This window comes from Acanthopagrus latus, chromosome 2 (genome assembly GCF_904848185.1).
Source record: "Acanthopagrus latus isolate v.2019 chromosome 2, fAcaLat1.1, whole genome shotgun sequence".
NCBI classification, from domain to species: domain Eukaryota; kingdom Metazoa; phylum Chordata; class Actinopteri; order Spariformes; family Sparidae; genus Acanthopagrus; species Acanthopagrus latus.
Genome location: NC_051040.1, coordinates 26,562,097 through 26,577,900, shown reverse-complemented (window position 1 = coordinate 26,577,900; position 15,804 = coordinate 26,562,097). Strand labels below are relative to the sequence as shown.

The window sequence follows — 15,804 nt, the reverse complement described above, 5'->3', positions numbered from 1 at the left end:
GAACCAACAGCATCAGAGTGTAGACACACACACACACACACACACACACACACACACACACACACACACACACACACACACACACACACACCACACACATACATAGTTATAAAGATGCACATATCGTTCCTCGGAAATTATTTTCAATGGCCGCTCTTTCATTTTCCTGACATTCTCTTTTAAATATGATCTTAACTACTTTGCCTTTTAAAGCTATGATGCAGAACTACAATTTGCACAAGGTAGCAATTTAGAAGAACTTATGTAAAGGTTAGTTTGTCACTCTAAGTCATCTGCGTTAAGGGAGCATAGCTGGTTGGTAAGAGAGCATGACTGCCACCTCTTGGACAAGACTAGAAACTGCAACAGGCATCAAATTTTACTTGAGCTTTTATCTACAAACTATAAGTGGAAACCTGCTTTTAAATTCTTCAGCACATGCAGAACCAGTTGTGATGAAGCATGTCACCAAGCATTAGTCAACTATCATGCAAAACACATTCTGTCACATGACCGCTGCCTTTAATCTTCAAATTCATTGTAACCATTTAATGAAGAATTTACAAATAGCATAGACAGTTAATTAATGGTTTTGAACACACTATGATCAAGCTGTGAGCAGATATAAATATATTTTTTTATGTTTAAATAAAGATATTTCAGACTGATTTGAAAAAAATTCTCAGTATATAATGCATGTTGCACTATGTTCTTTAGGGCATTTTAATATAATTTGCATTGCTCCTTAGAATTAATTAATAATTTTTCATGAGTATGAAATAATAACCATAATTATTATTTCATAGTCATAATTATGTTCATCGTGCTTACTATATCTAGTGAAGTATAAAAGTGCGGCACAAAGAGGTGGTATCTAGACTGTGAATTAGTCATGTGTGTTTTGGACAGAACATAAATCAAACCAATCCGAGTGTCGTCTCCCATTCCCTTTAAGAGCCAGGTGCACCGGGGCCTGACACATATCAACCAGTGACACTTGTCTTCATTTAGGGAACAGGTTGTGATCCTCGGCTGCTGGACCCTCTGCCTGACCATTTCACAATCATCTGTCCCATCTACAAGTCTGTTTGACTGGATATGAAAAAAAAAACTGATAAACTGAGAAGGAGGAGGAGGAGCATGGCTACACATCCCTATTTGTGTGTGTGTGTGTGTGTGGATCTCAGTCTGTGGATCAGGCGGAATAGATCATCCTGATCAATAACAGTGGGATGAGAAAGTGAAATACTTCCTTAATGAGGACAATATTAATGACGTGACCTGAAGTGATCCTCCAGCAGCAGAAATGATGTAGGCATCTCAACATTAACATGCACGTTTGCCCACGAGGATCATCTGATAAACTTCTTAGATTAATTCAGAACTCCTGAGTCGTTTCCTTTGGAGAGTTTATGACTACAGCTTTCAGTTTGCTGATTAAACGTGGCACGGTATTTGTTACCCTGACATGACTGTGTTCATGGAAATGTTTAAAATAACTGAAAGCAGCCTCTCAAATCATAAATCAGAATGTTGTGAACCTGCCTGTGTAAGCATGACACTTGCACGGTGAATGACTTGAACATACATATAAAAATGAAATACTTTGAACACTGTAAACAACACACAAAAAAAACATTGTAAGTTTGTGATTATGTGTGAATCATCTGTATTTAAAATGATTACAGCTATGTTTGACTGTGTTGACAGTCATTCACCATCTGTTTATAGACTAGTCTGAGTGCTTGATGGGAAGTTGTGGAAAAAGGGGTGGTGTCATGTCCAGGGGGCCTGGAGTTTTGCCCTCTGCCCAGTGAGAAGTGGACGCTTTGTTAGAAACAACTGCCTGCAAAGTTTTGAATGCATTTTCACATTCAGTATAGAAATTGTTTTTCTCACTGTTTTGTCACGATTTCTACCAGGACTATTTATCCTTTAAGTGTATCTTTCAAGTGTACATCTTGTAGGGCCAATTTGGACAAATGCAACAGCTATATGATTCTAATGTTATGTATAAAAAAAAGAAAAATTCAAACAGGAATGTAGGAAACTATAAGACACTGTAATGATGGTACTTAAAGTGGTAACAGACAGTTTTCCCCCCTAAGCGCAAGTTCATTCAATAATTTAGCCTTTAATAGAAATGGATCGCCAGTTAACCTTCCTTTCCCTGGGTGACTGTGTGCCAAATGGCAGACAAAATTGTATAGTGAGGTTTGTAGAAAACCAGTTGAAATGCTGATGGTGTCATTGATCTGTAACACACACGGGCAAAATCTGGTCCACGAAGACTTCAAAAAATAAAAATGAAGTCTCCAAACTGTCAGTAAGAGGCAACACGTTAATGTATCTCAAGGCGAACGTTTCCACTGACTCTTGTTCACTCACCTCAAGGGACAAGTTACAATGAAGGTTGTCAAGACAGAGACAACTTCAACAGGTCACGTTACAGATTACAACTAGCTGGTAAACACTGGTCCTCTGTGCTGCACATTTCAACATCCCTTTGATGGATTTGCAAAGCGAGGTGAGAGAGGTCATTGAGTGTCTCAACTGTTACTAATGGGCTAACTTACACGGGCAGACATTGCTTTTCATGTTGTCATTCATAAATATCAAACAGTAATTCATTGTCATAGGTTAGTTACAGCTATATCTAAGACAGAAAATAAGTGAATGTGTTCTTTACATGAAGTATAATGCCACATGTTTTTTTCATGAATCTTTACCTGATCTTTTCTTCATTCAGTGTTGCAGATCTGTTCAGCATTTGGTACTGAGAAGTAGTTTAACATAATTCAGCATTATGTGCTTAAAGTTTTGACTCAACTGCCCATAGTGTTCTGGAAGAAAGTGGTGCCATCTACAGCCATTACATTGTGCAATCCACACATACTTCATAATGATACGTGGAGGAAGAAAACTTGTTATGAGTTATGAGAAATTATGAATTCATGCTGTGTGTGTGTGTGTGTGTGTGTGTGTGTGTGTGTGTGTGTGTGTGTGTGTGTGTGTGTGTGTGTGTGTGTGTGCACGCACGCTTGCATGATGGTGCAAAAGTCTGTCCCCTACATGGGCCACCCTTGTCAGTAATAATAAACACATGAAATATCCTTTTACTACTTTATAGTGTGTTGTGAACTATAAAAATGCTACACAAGTGTTGTTAAAGGTTAGAAGTGTCACAGTTAAAGGTTAGAAACCCAGTCCCACATTGACATCCAATAATGAGATACTGCTATCATCACAGTTACCCTCAAGTCTCGTCTCAGTTGTGACGGTTTCCCTGATATGTAGTATGGTGGCGCTGTAACATGACAAATGCCTTTCACTGAAGCAGTCATATTTTAATCCATGATAATTTGCTAAGTCTGTCTGTGTGTATGCTTTAATGACAAGAAACCTGTCACCCGCCTGACCACTGCCTGTGTGTCTGTGTGTGTTATTTGGTTTTGGCATGAGACGAATGTTGGATGATTCTTCACCCTCATGGTTTTAGTTTCTCTTCATGCTGATCACCGATGTTTTTAAAAATCAGTCAACACATAGTGATTCTGTTTGTATACCTATATCTCAGGGTGATTTCCACAAAATGCTTTTCTTTGAATTGGTATGTGCTCTTGCACTTATAATGTATGAGCAAAATCTTCCTCATTTCTCAAACAATTTGCACTTGGTGAATGGATGTTACTTATTCCTGCACCATGATAAATATTAGCCTTCCTTTAATTTCCTTACAGAAAAATCAATAAAGTTTTATGATGCACTTTGGTATTGTTGGTAATATGTTTTCGAGGAGTGAGTCAACTTAATGTAGCAGAAACGCTGGTGAATGAAAATGTTTTTCTGCAAGCAGAAGATGAAATATCCTGCAGCACACGGTTTACAAGCAGGTAATGCTTAGACGCTCCTCCGTCCTCCATTAGAAAATGAAAGCTGGATATTAAGATAAGTTGTTCACCGGTGGGACCTGTCACTGTCACTACTGGCCCACTTGTCATCTCTGGATAGTGGCTGCTGGCCAGTCAATAGGGGCATACTTATGAGTTACAGACAATCAGCCCATTCTTTTAATCTGGGGAAGTGAAAGCAGTAAATTCCAACATTGAGCTTTTATTAAATGGTGAGATTCATTTACGCAACATGGGAAATTCTGCATACTTTCCTATAAGCAAGATGAGAAACTACTCAATTAAAGTAACTGGTTAAAGTTTAAGTGAGTATCTTTTCTTCCAAGGTCGCAAAGTCAGACATCTGGTCTACATGAGGATGAACAGAAACGAGTACATAATTAGGAAATACCCTGTAAGAGACAATTCACCTTCTGAGAAATTATCATGCATTTCCTCAAGCGAGATAGCGCTCGTATCAGTGGGATTCTGGTAAGCCTCAATGTCTCCAAGCTAACTGAAGATAAGGCAGATTGTGACAATAAAACAGGGTTTCACATTGCATGTTTCACTCCTCTGTGTTTCATAATTAGCAGCTGCCAGCTCTGAGGAACTTGGTGATTCACTTTCAACCACATACCTCTCTTCCTTGATACTAATCTGTCCATTTATGTGAATCTTTAAAATATCCTGTCTACAGTCATCAAGTCGTCAATTTATATGACCCAATTTCTACATAATGCAGTGTTACATAAGCTGTCTCTTTCTCTCACACACACACACACACACACACACACACACACACACACACACACACACACACACACACACACACACACACACACACACACACACACACACACACACACCGTGAGGTATGCTGTTGCCTCTTCCAATAATGAAGATGCAGAACAAAACAAATCTCCACTGATAAAGTTGAAAGAGATCTTCATCTAACTGGAATAGCACAGGCCCGGGCAGTCAGTCTACACAAGTGTGTCACATGTCTAGACAGTGTCTAGATCCAGCCGCAGTTCACACCCAGCAACACGGTGTCAATCAACTGTCTCGTGTGACCACTAGAGAGCAAAGTCCACCAACCTGCTTCCGTTTCATTTTATCAGTAGGGAAACTGTGACTGCTGCAAAACATAAAACAAAACACACACACACACACACACACACACACACACACACACACACACACACACACACACACACACACACATACACACACACACCCACACACACACATACACACACAACACAAACCCTTCCCCTCTGGCACACTGCTAGAGAGGGACCTGCAATCTGTGATACCTCGGTTCAAAGATCCAACGCTGAGTAGTCTGACAGGACCAAATGAATTGGGGATGCATTTAGACAAGACTTCATACTGTATATACTGACTGAACGCTGTCCACCTGCAGCTCTGTGAGGTGATCTGGAGAACACCCACACCCGTCATGTAAACCTACATGGGCCTATGTGTTAATTTGAGTTGATTTTAAACTGGACATTATCTAACTTTTAATTACACATAAGTTTGGTTTGGTCAGGTCAAGTCTGCGTTTGTTCTACTACCACCTCGAATGGGTAGCAGCTGGAGGTTTTCTAATATTCATCCATGACTTTTAGCTAACCTCTGCAACAGTTTATACTTTTAGCTCACTATTTCACCCAATAATCCATGAATCAATTACATTTACTATTTCAACTATTTCTCCATTACTTTCATAACTTTTTCATATTTCTACATATAGCTAACTATTTAGCTATTTAAACTAGCCGTCTTATTCAGTAGCCTATATTAGCTGTTTATCCATCTATTCTAGTTTGTTTTCTGTTTTAACAATTTCTCCAATACTTATAACTATTTAAACCATTTTATTTCAGCAATAAATGTAGTCGTTCAACAAGTGAATACGATTAGCTTACTTTTATAATCATTATTTCCTGACATTTGCCAACTTTTTTATCTGTTCATTTTAGCTATCTATTGTTCAGCTGTGTATCTGTCAATTTAGTTAAGTGTCAACATCTCTGCTTGACCGCAAGTTTTCACAGTTATCGTAATTGCAACATATAGTGATCAGGTTTTATGTTTTTCTGAACATATTTTCTATTTTTTCAAATTAGTGGAGCTACTCTTCAATAGTACGACACTGGCCACCACCAAAGCTGCCTACTTTCTGGGTTAGAAATACTTGGCCTACTAGTTGGGGACCACTGCTGTATGTGTTCACATGATCACGTTAGCCTGAGTGACCAGATTTCACTGCATCCATTAATTCCAAGCATGAACAAAGCCCCCATCGCACGCACACATGCACGCACACACACGCACACGTGCACACACACGCGCGTGCACACACACACACACACGTCATGTGAGTGATCTTTGTGGCCTCTTTGTTGGGTCATGTGAGCAGGAGCTCAGTGCTGACTTGGTCCCTCCCTCTTCCCATTATTGACCAAATAAATATGAAAGGGAAGCTATATCAAATATCTACAATAGGTGAAAACTTATTTAAGCATATACTAACCAAAAGTACAAGTAAAATGTGTGATTCTATGCAGAAAGGGTTAGAGTACTGCAGAGGTGGAGCGAGTGTGTTAAGAAACTGTCTCTTATCTGTGAGTGTGCGGGGTAGGCGGACACAGAGAGGATGGTGCAGCAGGGTAAATGATGGCCGTATTGATCTCCAATGCTCTTTTATAGCCCCGTCATGTCAGTTTAGCACCTTGGCAACACTGGCTTTAGAGCTACATCAATACTGAACTCTGGCACTCAGCACATAGAGAGACAGATCGAGAGAGGGAGAGGGACAACAACAAGCAAAAAGAAAAAGAAGTAAACACCTAGTGCAACACCGAGGTTAAGACTTTCTGCTCTAACTATAAGAGTGAAGTGAGGAACGGACAAGGATGCCAGAAATATCCATGTGTCCATGAGATATTGTTAGTTGCGTGCTAACACTTCATTACATATTTCACTACTCTGGTATCTTAAGTGTTAAACAGGCTTGTGGATTAAAATGTTTCTTTGGGCAACTTGATATGATCTCACGTGTTTTTTTTTTGCCGTGACTCATTGAAAAACTTTACATTTAGCATCCTCTGAACAAATATTTTGTTGGGAAACAATTACCTATTCAGTGCTTAGACAAATTATTTGTGTAACCACTAAATTATAACCTCCTACTCAGTTGCCCTTTCTCAAATTCCCCGCTCTGTGTGCTCTGAATCTCAGCCAATCAGAGAATTGGCTTTTTTTTTGCTTCAACTACTCATTTCAAACACTTAAAAGCACTAGTATTTGCATTAGGAGTGCATTATACAGTACATATAACTAAATGGGCTTAGTTGGAGTCACGCTGGTCATTCTTGCACAAAGTCACCAAGCTCTGCGTTTCCATTATTTTGTCCACTTTCTTTCAAGCACGCTGCAGTTGTTCAAATTGATTATCTGACACCTGGTGTTGGATAACATTCACTCGGAATAGATGGTTTTGAAATTGGCCTCCTCTGACGCTCCAGCTCTGTTTGGTGAAGCAGAAAATGAACCCCGTCTGCATTATCTGATAGCCGCTGACTATTGGATTTCATCTGCTATATCTATTACTACAGCACCACACTTGTACTCTTATCAACCCAGAGGTTTAATTACCTTGTTGGGTCTGTGTGGATTAATGTTCAATTATGGCTCGTTTCACTGGTTTTTGTTTGCTTGCTTGTAGATGTAAATGATATGACTGAATGTTTTTTATACTGAAGTACTACGAACCCAAGACAATTATATGAAAATGGGAAGATGAAAAGTAAAATAACATAAAGTAATGCTTTTCAGATTCTTAAAAGGAGTTTAACTTTGCTTTTCTTTGCAACTATACAAGTCTGAGTGTGGACATTTGGTTTGAGCTCTACATTCATGTCCTGAAGACTTACCCTGACCTTAAGCCAAGTATTTACACTGCAATGTCACTGTGTTACGGACCTTTTCCCCTGTGACACAAACCCACAAGTCAAATTGAAATGCTGCACTGTCCCATTCCTATTCAAATCATGTTAACCTCCTGTAGCTTCTTCTCACTCAAACATTTAACAGATGACATCAATTAAGCCAGCGAGGGTTCAAGGGTTAAGGCCTTAGGGGGACATGTGAATAATGCCTTAAGGCCTGGAAACACCAAATTGATATAATAGGAGTAGCTGCATCAAAGCCCTACTGCTGGTCGCCTCATGTTTCTATAGCTGGGAACCAACATTCTTGTAAGTTCCTGAGGAACTCTCTGCAGATAAACAATCCGTTGTTACGATTTGGCAGTATTTTTTTTTTACATCACTCTCACTTATATCGCTGCTTCTGATCAAGAATATATTTTTGATAAAAATTTGTTAATGTCACTGATGAAGAGGCAAAGACACTACAGCAACAGGCTTGAGGGGCTTTGCCTTTGTTTTTCTGTTTCTCTTTTCGTCTACTGATCCGCTATCTGAATCTGGATCCAGAGTGATTCCTCACATGCTGAATCAGAAAATGGCCACCAACAAGGGCTGTTGAGTACCAATTGTGCAGGTCAGACCACAGCAGCTAGAGCCATCACCACTCACTGACTGTCTTGACAATGCCCAAAGATGGCAGTTCCTCCAATGGTCACTGGAGGATGGCTCCAAAGGTTACTTTACAGCAGAAATAAGCATGTTTACAGCATGGTGCAAAAAACGGATTTGTCTATATACCAAATTTATCCCCTAACAACAATTGCACTACAGCTACATTTTTATATATTTCACTTTAAATTCATTTTAAGGTGTAAACTTAAATACGTAATTGGGGGGATGAGTGACGGGTAGCCCCAAGCTGTCTGCTCAGCTTCACCTCAGATAATTGCAGTCACTCAGCCGTACTTGTGGTGATGATGCCTTTTGGAGGATCTTAATTCAGATATCTGACACATAATATGACTTTCTGGAGGGTTAATTGGAGTAAAAGACTGGTGCTCTGTCCACAATCTTGTACAGTCAATGGTGAGGGCCTTTAGTGTGTGTGTGTGTGTGTGTGTGTGTGTGTGTGTGTGTGTGTGTGTGTGTGTGTGCGCGTGTGCGTGCGTGTGTGCATGTGTTACTGACCGGTCACAGGAGCAGGCCACCAGTACGCAGAGCAGATTGTAGATGATGAAGGTGAAGATGACAGCTGTGATGGTGCCACGTGGGATGGAGTAGCTAGGATTCTTAAGTTCCCCTGATAAAAATAGAGCAGTTTGCATGTCGGTCACAGATCATATCAGTTTATATCAGGTCACAGAAACAAACAAACACTCCCACACACAACCTGCCCTCACTCACCTGACATGTTAGAACCAGCCATGATGCCGGTGCAGCCATTAAACATGACAGCGAAAACTGTGGCAAATGTCATCATATATCCTGTTGTGTAATCCAGAGTGTAGTCGGCTGTGGGAAGAGATAACAGATAAGTTATCGTCGCTGTGTTTTACCAGCATCATCAGTCTAACGGAAAGTTCAATTTGGTTTGTTGGCCGACATTCAACTTTACCTGCTCTGAGCCGACCTTCATCTTCTTTTGTGGCATTTGAAAAAAAACATTCTCTACATGCATTTGCTGTTGTTCACAGAGTGGCATCTGCTTTATCACAGGATGTCGGATTTATTTCTTCAAAATCTTTATGATCGTATGGGTATAGCTGGAAATACATGCAATATCTTCCTGCACCTGTCTAACGGATCATGAATATACTTTAAATTCAGCGAGCGCTCTCTTGTTAATAATAATGATAACAATAATAAAAACAATTTTACCTGAGGGGGTTTCCAACAAGAACAAAAAAAAGCATTGTGTTTTACTGATTCATAAAGTTAAACAAAGAAAATAATCAAAAAGCTAATATTGACAACAGCAACAAAGCAATTTAGGTTGTTAGACACAGAGAGAAACCATCCATGGAGGTTTTAAAATCATTTACCCTCTCCTCTTTAAACTATTCCCATTTAAAATTATAATTTGACATGTCTCATTTGTGTGTTTGTGCTCTATTTGGTCAGATTTTGGGATTACTGAAAGCTTTAAAGTGTAATAGTTCTCACGTGCGTGCTTGAGTGCATGCCCAAGTTACAGCAATTAGCTCAGTAATCATATGCTCGGATATAATCCCTGCACACAGAGTGGAGTGTTTGGTTAGTTTTCCCTAACTGGACAGCATATACACCTAATTAGAGGTCAATACAAACATCTACTCTCTGCCAACAGAGTAGGAAACGTTTAGGTATGGTCAGAAAGGGGGACAAAACAGTGATGACAGCAAAAAGTACACGCCACCACTGCAGAGGCTGTGTAATGCTGATTTCAGTTGCGTTACAGGGTGGGAAGCCAGTGACGGATGACAGTGCTGCAGTAGTGAGTTCTACAGGTTGATGAAGGCATTCACATAGATTACCATAAGTTGGGATCTAGTAGGATGGGGTGAAATGCTCCGTAAAATGAATAGACAATTGGTAAATATGCTTATTTGCATTCTTGTTAAAAGCTCAATGAGAAGATCGATGCCATCCAAGTTTGTACAGTGAATGTAAAATAGGTACTGCATTTGGACTTACTGAAATACTGTATACGACAGTAAGTACGTTTCTCCCATTCTTTTGCTAGCCAAGACGCATCATCTGACAAACTTTTGTATCAACTACAGATTGTTTTTCCCCATTTTTGTATGCTCACGTCTACGGACACGAATAGTTTAGTTGGATCGCGATAGAGTGCCATTGCTCTCCCTCTCTCGTCTTGAGTGAGCAGTGTCTCACTAAACTCTGATGAAACTGTTTAGACTAGGCAGTGCTGACATACTATAAACAAGACTAAGTTATTACGCTGCCTTTTTCTCACCTAAACTGTCGGAAACATTTTTAACATACTGTTAAGCTGCAATGGAGAAATACAGTGAAGTTGAAGCAGCCGCCATATTGTTTGTGTCCTGTGCTGGAATAACTCAAACAGTAAAACAAGATAGTTCTGATCAAATATGAGCCACAATCCTGTTCATTGTCCATTTCTCTTAAATGTAGCTGCTCTACGGTTTCCTGACGCCAAGCCAAAACCAGGCACTGCCCAACTTGCATTACGTCACCCATCAGTCTAGTTTTATGCAAGGGCCATCTGTCAGAAGAATACTTCTTTAAGTTGGTCAAATCTTTCAGTTTGCCGTTGTCCTGATGTCAACATAAGTTTGAATTACAGCCTTTAAACTAGAGTGACAAAAAGGAATTTCCTTAATTGAACATTAGGCTTGTTAACAATCAATCAGCTCATCATTAAAACACACAATGTTTTTTCCAGCATTTTAAACTGCTAGCTTTACTGATATAATTGCCACAAAATCCATGTAAATTAGATATTTGAAGAATGTATTAGATCATTTCAATCATGAAAAAATGGTAAGCTTTCAATCAAAGTTGCAGTGTTTCCACTCCTTTCACTCGAATTTACAGTAAAATGTAGGTAGAACAACTGATTCAACCCAGAAGTACAACCAAACCACTGAACACGTTCAGGTAGTTCACAGCCCTCTTCTCTCCTGTTCTATATCTTCTATATTAAGCATAGTTTAAATCTATGAAATTATCAACACTAACTAACAGATTACTCATTGACAGACCTTTTAAAATATTTAAGATTGAATTGGATGGTTGTCACCTGGTAAACAGAAAACTAAAGAACACATCACAGATCAAATGAGGATCTCCTGACAAGCTTGGTTTTAGCACATCCTATGAGAGCTATTCTTCTCCCAGCCTCACCCTCCTTACCCCACAGGTTCCCGAGGAGTGTCTCCAACTTGAAGCCAGTGAAGTTAGCTGTTGTGGGAGGCACCGGGCCAGTTCGGTTGGCTGCCGGGTTTCCAGTACTGGGCAGGAGAATGGTACGAGGGCTTACAGCAAAGAAGCTGACGAAGATGGTGCCCAGGACAAACATGACCACTAGGAAAATGAGGAAGGTGGCCTTAGCGTAGATGTGGGCCCCCACCAGGCACACCAACAGGCACAGCAGGGCGATGGCTGTGGCGTAGAGCAGAGACCACCAGTAGCCCGATGGCAGGACCTGGTAGGAAGAAGTGGCCATAGTTCCATCTAGAGATTGTAAAAGGTGTTGAGGCAGGAGGTGAGGAGGGGAACGGCACTGCTGGTAAATGTTTGACAGGATGTATTTAAGAGTATAACGTTACAGCGGAGAATGAAACTTTGAATTGGTGAATTTAAAGGTGCAGCATGTGATTCTTCTCTGTGTCGTCAAATCAACTGCCATATAACAGGGACAGTCAATGAGTGTTCTTGCCATGTTGTGTTGTTTTCAGGAAGCACTGTCTGACACTTAAACAAAACAGTGTTAGCATCTAGTGTGATATTTTTAACATCATGCCTCTTTTGCTTGCAGAGTGTAGACACGCTTTCTTAAATCACACTGTGGCAGCATTTATGCTGCCGGTCTTTTGTTCAGTGTAAAAAACACTGAGGTGGCATGAAGACAGATATTCATTGCATTGGTCACTGAGCAATCTTTGTTTAAAAAGTGCAAGTATTTGTTGACCTGGAAATGGAACTCAACAATCTACATTTTTTGCCCAGAATCCCCTGCAGCACCTTTTGAAAGAATACAGCCTTTTTCAGGAATAAATCAATGATGTCATAAATATACAACACTCCTAAAACAAAACGTTTCTACTCTTTCAACAACTCAAATCTTCTCAGTATCACTTCTTAGCCCTGCTGATATGTTAAAAGTACAGCAGGTACAGTCAATGGATGAATGGAACATGTTGTATGTAATATGTATTGCAATGTGTGTAATATGTTGTAAACTAAATCTGCTGTGTGTAAAATCATCTTTCTAAATCATCACCAATCATTTCCCAGCTTGTACTCACCTTCTGGCACTCCAAAGGTGGCAACAATGGCTTCAACCAGACCCAGCACATACAGAGCACTGCCACACACATTGGCTAGGAAGAACATGATGCCGATGCTGCCACCAAACTCTGGCCCCAACGCTCGACTTATCATGTCTGAGCAAAGTTAAGGCAAAGTTCACATCTACAGGACATGACAACTTCAAGAACTGAAAAGGAGACAATGCCGTTTAATGTACAGTATGTGTTTGTAAACTGTACATGTACATGTTAATATGTGTCTCAATGATGGAAACAGCCTGTGCTGACTGATAAACAGCCCTGTGTGGGCTCAGTGACCAGACTCCTGCCAGCAAAAAATACAGGCCTCTATCGAAAGTAGCAAACAATGCCCTATAGTGAAGTTAACAAACATATCAGTACCCCAGTCAGTGACAAACACTGCATACTTTGGTAACCCAATGCTAGGCTAAGGGCACTTTCTCTTTGTTGAGTGTATCAAGGAATTGTACACGTGTGTGTTTTTGGTATCTTGAGGATGTTACTGTTAACGACTGTCATGTGCAAATGTCATGTGATGGTGCATGTGTCAAGAGGATACAATAGGCTCCGCCGGCATCCAGGGCTCCATTGGTGGAGATGGCACAGACTGACAAAACGGTCATGGAGATGATGAAGTAGGCCACCAGAAACATGGCGATGGCTTGGTACAGTCCGGACTGTCCAACCACGAACCCTGGTCAGGGAAAACACAAACACAGTGGGAAAACGACTGAGCAGCTGGTCGAAAGCAGAACTTAAGCCTCAGCTGTGACGTCAGTGTGGTTGAGGAGGGAAGTTATTCTTTCCAAGGACGAGTTCAAACTGACAACAGCACAGAGGATGTGAGAATTCAGTGTGGCAGGATGACTACAAAGAGGAAGGAAGAACTGTGCTTCCAGTTTAAGTTGAATAATATATTCCTGAACATGTTCTAAGCAATCAAAATGAAAGTGACCGTTGCACAAAATGACTCAACAGAACAGTCCCTCGGAAAGTGAAACTGGGATCACATGTTGGAGGTGACTCCAGTTTCCTCTCTGCCTTTTCTGGACTGCTGACGTCTGGAATCAGGATTTGTATGAGGCAGCTTTTTTTCTCGTTTTTTCCCTTTTCTTCAGTGCATGTGTATATAAAACATCTTGACAAGGGGAGCTACAGTCAAAAAAAAGCTCCTGAAGTGCCTGAAATGCCTCGTCAGTAGTAACGCCATTATTACCATGACTTCTTACCATCGAACTTTGTCACCATGCCACATATTTACATATATTATGCCTAGCAGCTAGTTTGTTACTTAAGAATGTGCTAAACACATCAACAGAGCTGACCGGACTCACTGTTAGCGGTGCTGGCTCAGGCAGGCATGAGCTGACCAATCAGAGCATTAAGGAGGGGGGCCTTAAAGAGACAGAAGCTAATACAGAGTATTTCAGACAGAGAGTGAACACAGGGCAACAACACTGAACAATACAAGAAAAGAAATGTGTTTTCTTCAGCATTAAAGCATGTAAATCTATTCTAGTAGTAACTCAAAACTACATACATATAATCCTCTGACGGTGTGGTCACTTTGGGTCTGCCTGATCATGCTATGGACACAAATCATCCAGTATCTGTAAAGCACTTTAGAGTTCCATGCCCCACTCTATTAGAAACCTTTAGTCTAACCATGATTTGAGACTGAGAAAGGCACATATCCCTTAATCTGCTTTATAATTCACTCATTTACATTTTAGTCTAAAATGAATGCATTTGAATGCGGCATTCTTCAAGTAAATTCTCCCTCTGTGATGTTTACGACGGTACAATGTTCAGAAGTGTTGATTTACATTAGTGGTCACTTTGGAGGCTGTACTGTAGTTTCTGGTGCCTCTGTCAGTACCTCAGCAGTAAGCTCAGGTACCAGTTTAACTAATGGACTGGTTATTGAGCTTGAGTGTTTACTGCTGATGTCAACAAAACTGCAGGACAAATATAAGCTCTTCTCTTGCATACTACAGAATTTTACATTTACATTTAGGGTATTTGTCAGATGCTTTTGTCTCCAAAGCAATTTACAGTAATTTCACATATTTATACACTGATGGCAGTGGCTGCCATGCAAGGTAGCGACCAGCACATCAGGAGCAGTTTGGGGTTCAGGATCTTGCCCAAGGACACTTCAACATGCAGATAACAAGACGCTGGCTCTACCCCGAGCCACAATGAGCAAGTCATCAAATAGTTGTTTCATTAATAGCAACTCAATAAGAAATCCCCACTCTGCTTTTATCTGAATAACTTTTGAGGGCACAGTTCAACAAGTTGATTTTTTTTTTTTTTTTTACTGAATTGAAGTTGTGCTTAATGACATTCAGACTGATATGATAAATCCGCTGAAAACTCTGGGGATTTTATTTTTTCAACTCTTTGACTCACAGGCCAGTAAATGAGCCATAATAATTTGACTAAAACCACTCCATAATTCACTCAATACAAGATGTACTCAGTGGTTTACTCTATAGCGACTTGCACAACAGTATTTCACACCTATGGAATGTGACTGTTTGCATTGAGGGATTGTTAACAATACTGAAGTACTGAAGTGGTACATGCTATGCTAGCAGTAATTCTTCTTTAAAAGCACTCAGGAGTCAGTGAAATCTGCATTTTAAATAACTAAATCACACTCTTATTGAGACACTGTTAAAGTTATTAGTCAAAGTTAAGGACAATTCTTCAGGCGTTATCTTATATGTTATATACGTACTTGCTCAAACAAGACCTCTGCAACAGCTTGACAGGATTTCATACTTCTCAATCTCGCCATTGCTCAGAAAAACTCGACACCTCTCCCTTTCATACATGGTTCTAGCTTAGGCTCGGTGCAAAGAGTCACACAGCACAATGCAAGTGTTATTTTCATGCCCAGCCAGAACCCACGTTGTGTTTATAGCAAAACTACCTGCACCCACCTGT

The 15,804-nt window shown here is 40.2% G+C and overlaps 1 protein-coding gene across 1 annotated transcript in view; it reads right to left on the bottom strand.

Moving 5' to 3' along the window:
* zgc:153039 (uncharacterized protein LOC767698 homolog) overlaps positions 1 to 15,804 on the bottom strand; it is a 65,332-nt gene that overhangs the window by 46,414 nt on the left and 3,114 nt on the right. The window contains exons 2-6 of the mRNA XM_037074739.1: positions 13,409 to 13,543; positions 12,826 to 12,963; positions 11,711 to 12,031; positions 9,239 to 9,346; positions 9,023 to 9,134 (exon numbers count right to left, since the gene is read on the bottom strand). Coding sequence (XP_036930634.1) covers positions 9,023 to 9,134; positions 9,239 to 9,346; positions 11,711 to 12,031; positions 12,826 to 12,963; positions 13,409 to 13,543 — 814 coding nt within the window. The remainder of the gene's footprint in view (positions 1 to 9,022; positions 9,135 to 9,238; positions 9,347 to 11,710; positions 12,032 to 12,825; positions 12,964 to 13,408; positions 13,544 to 15,804) is intronic.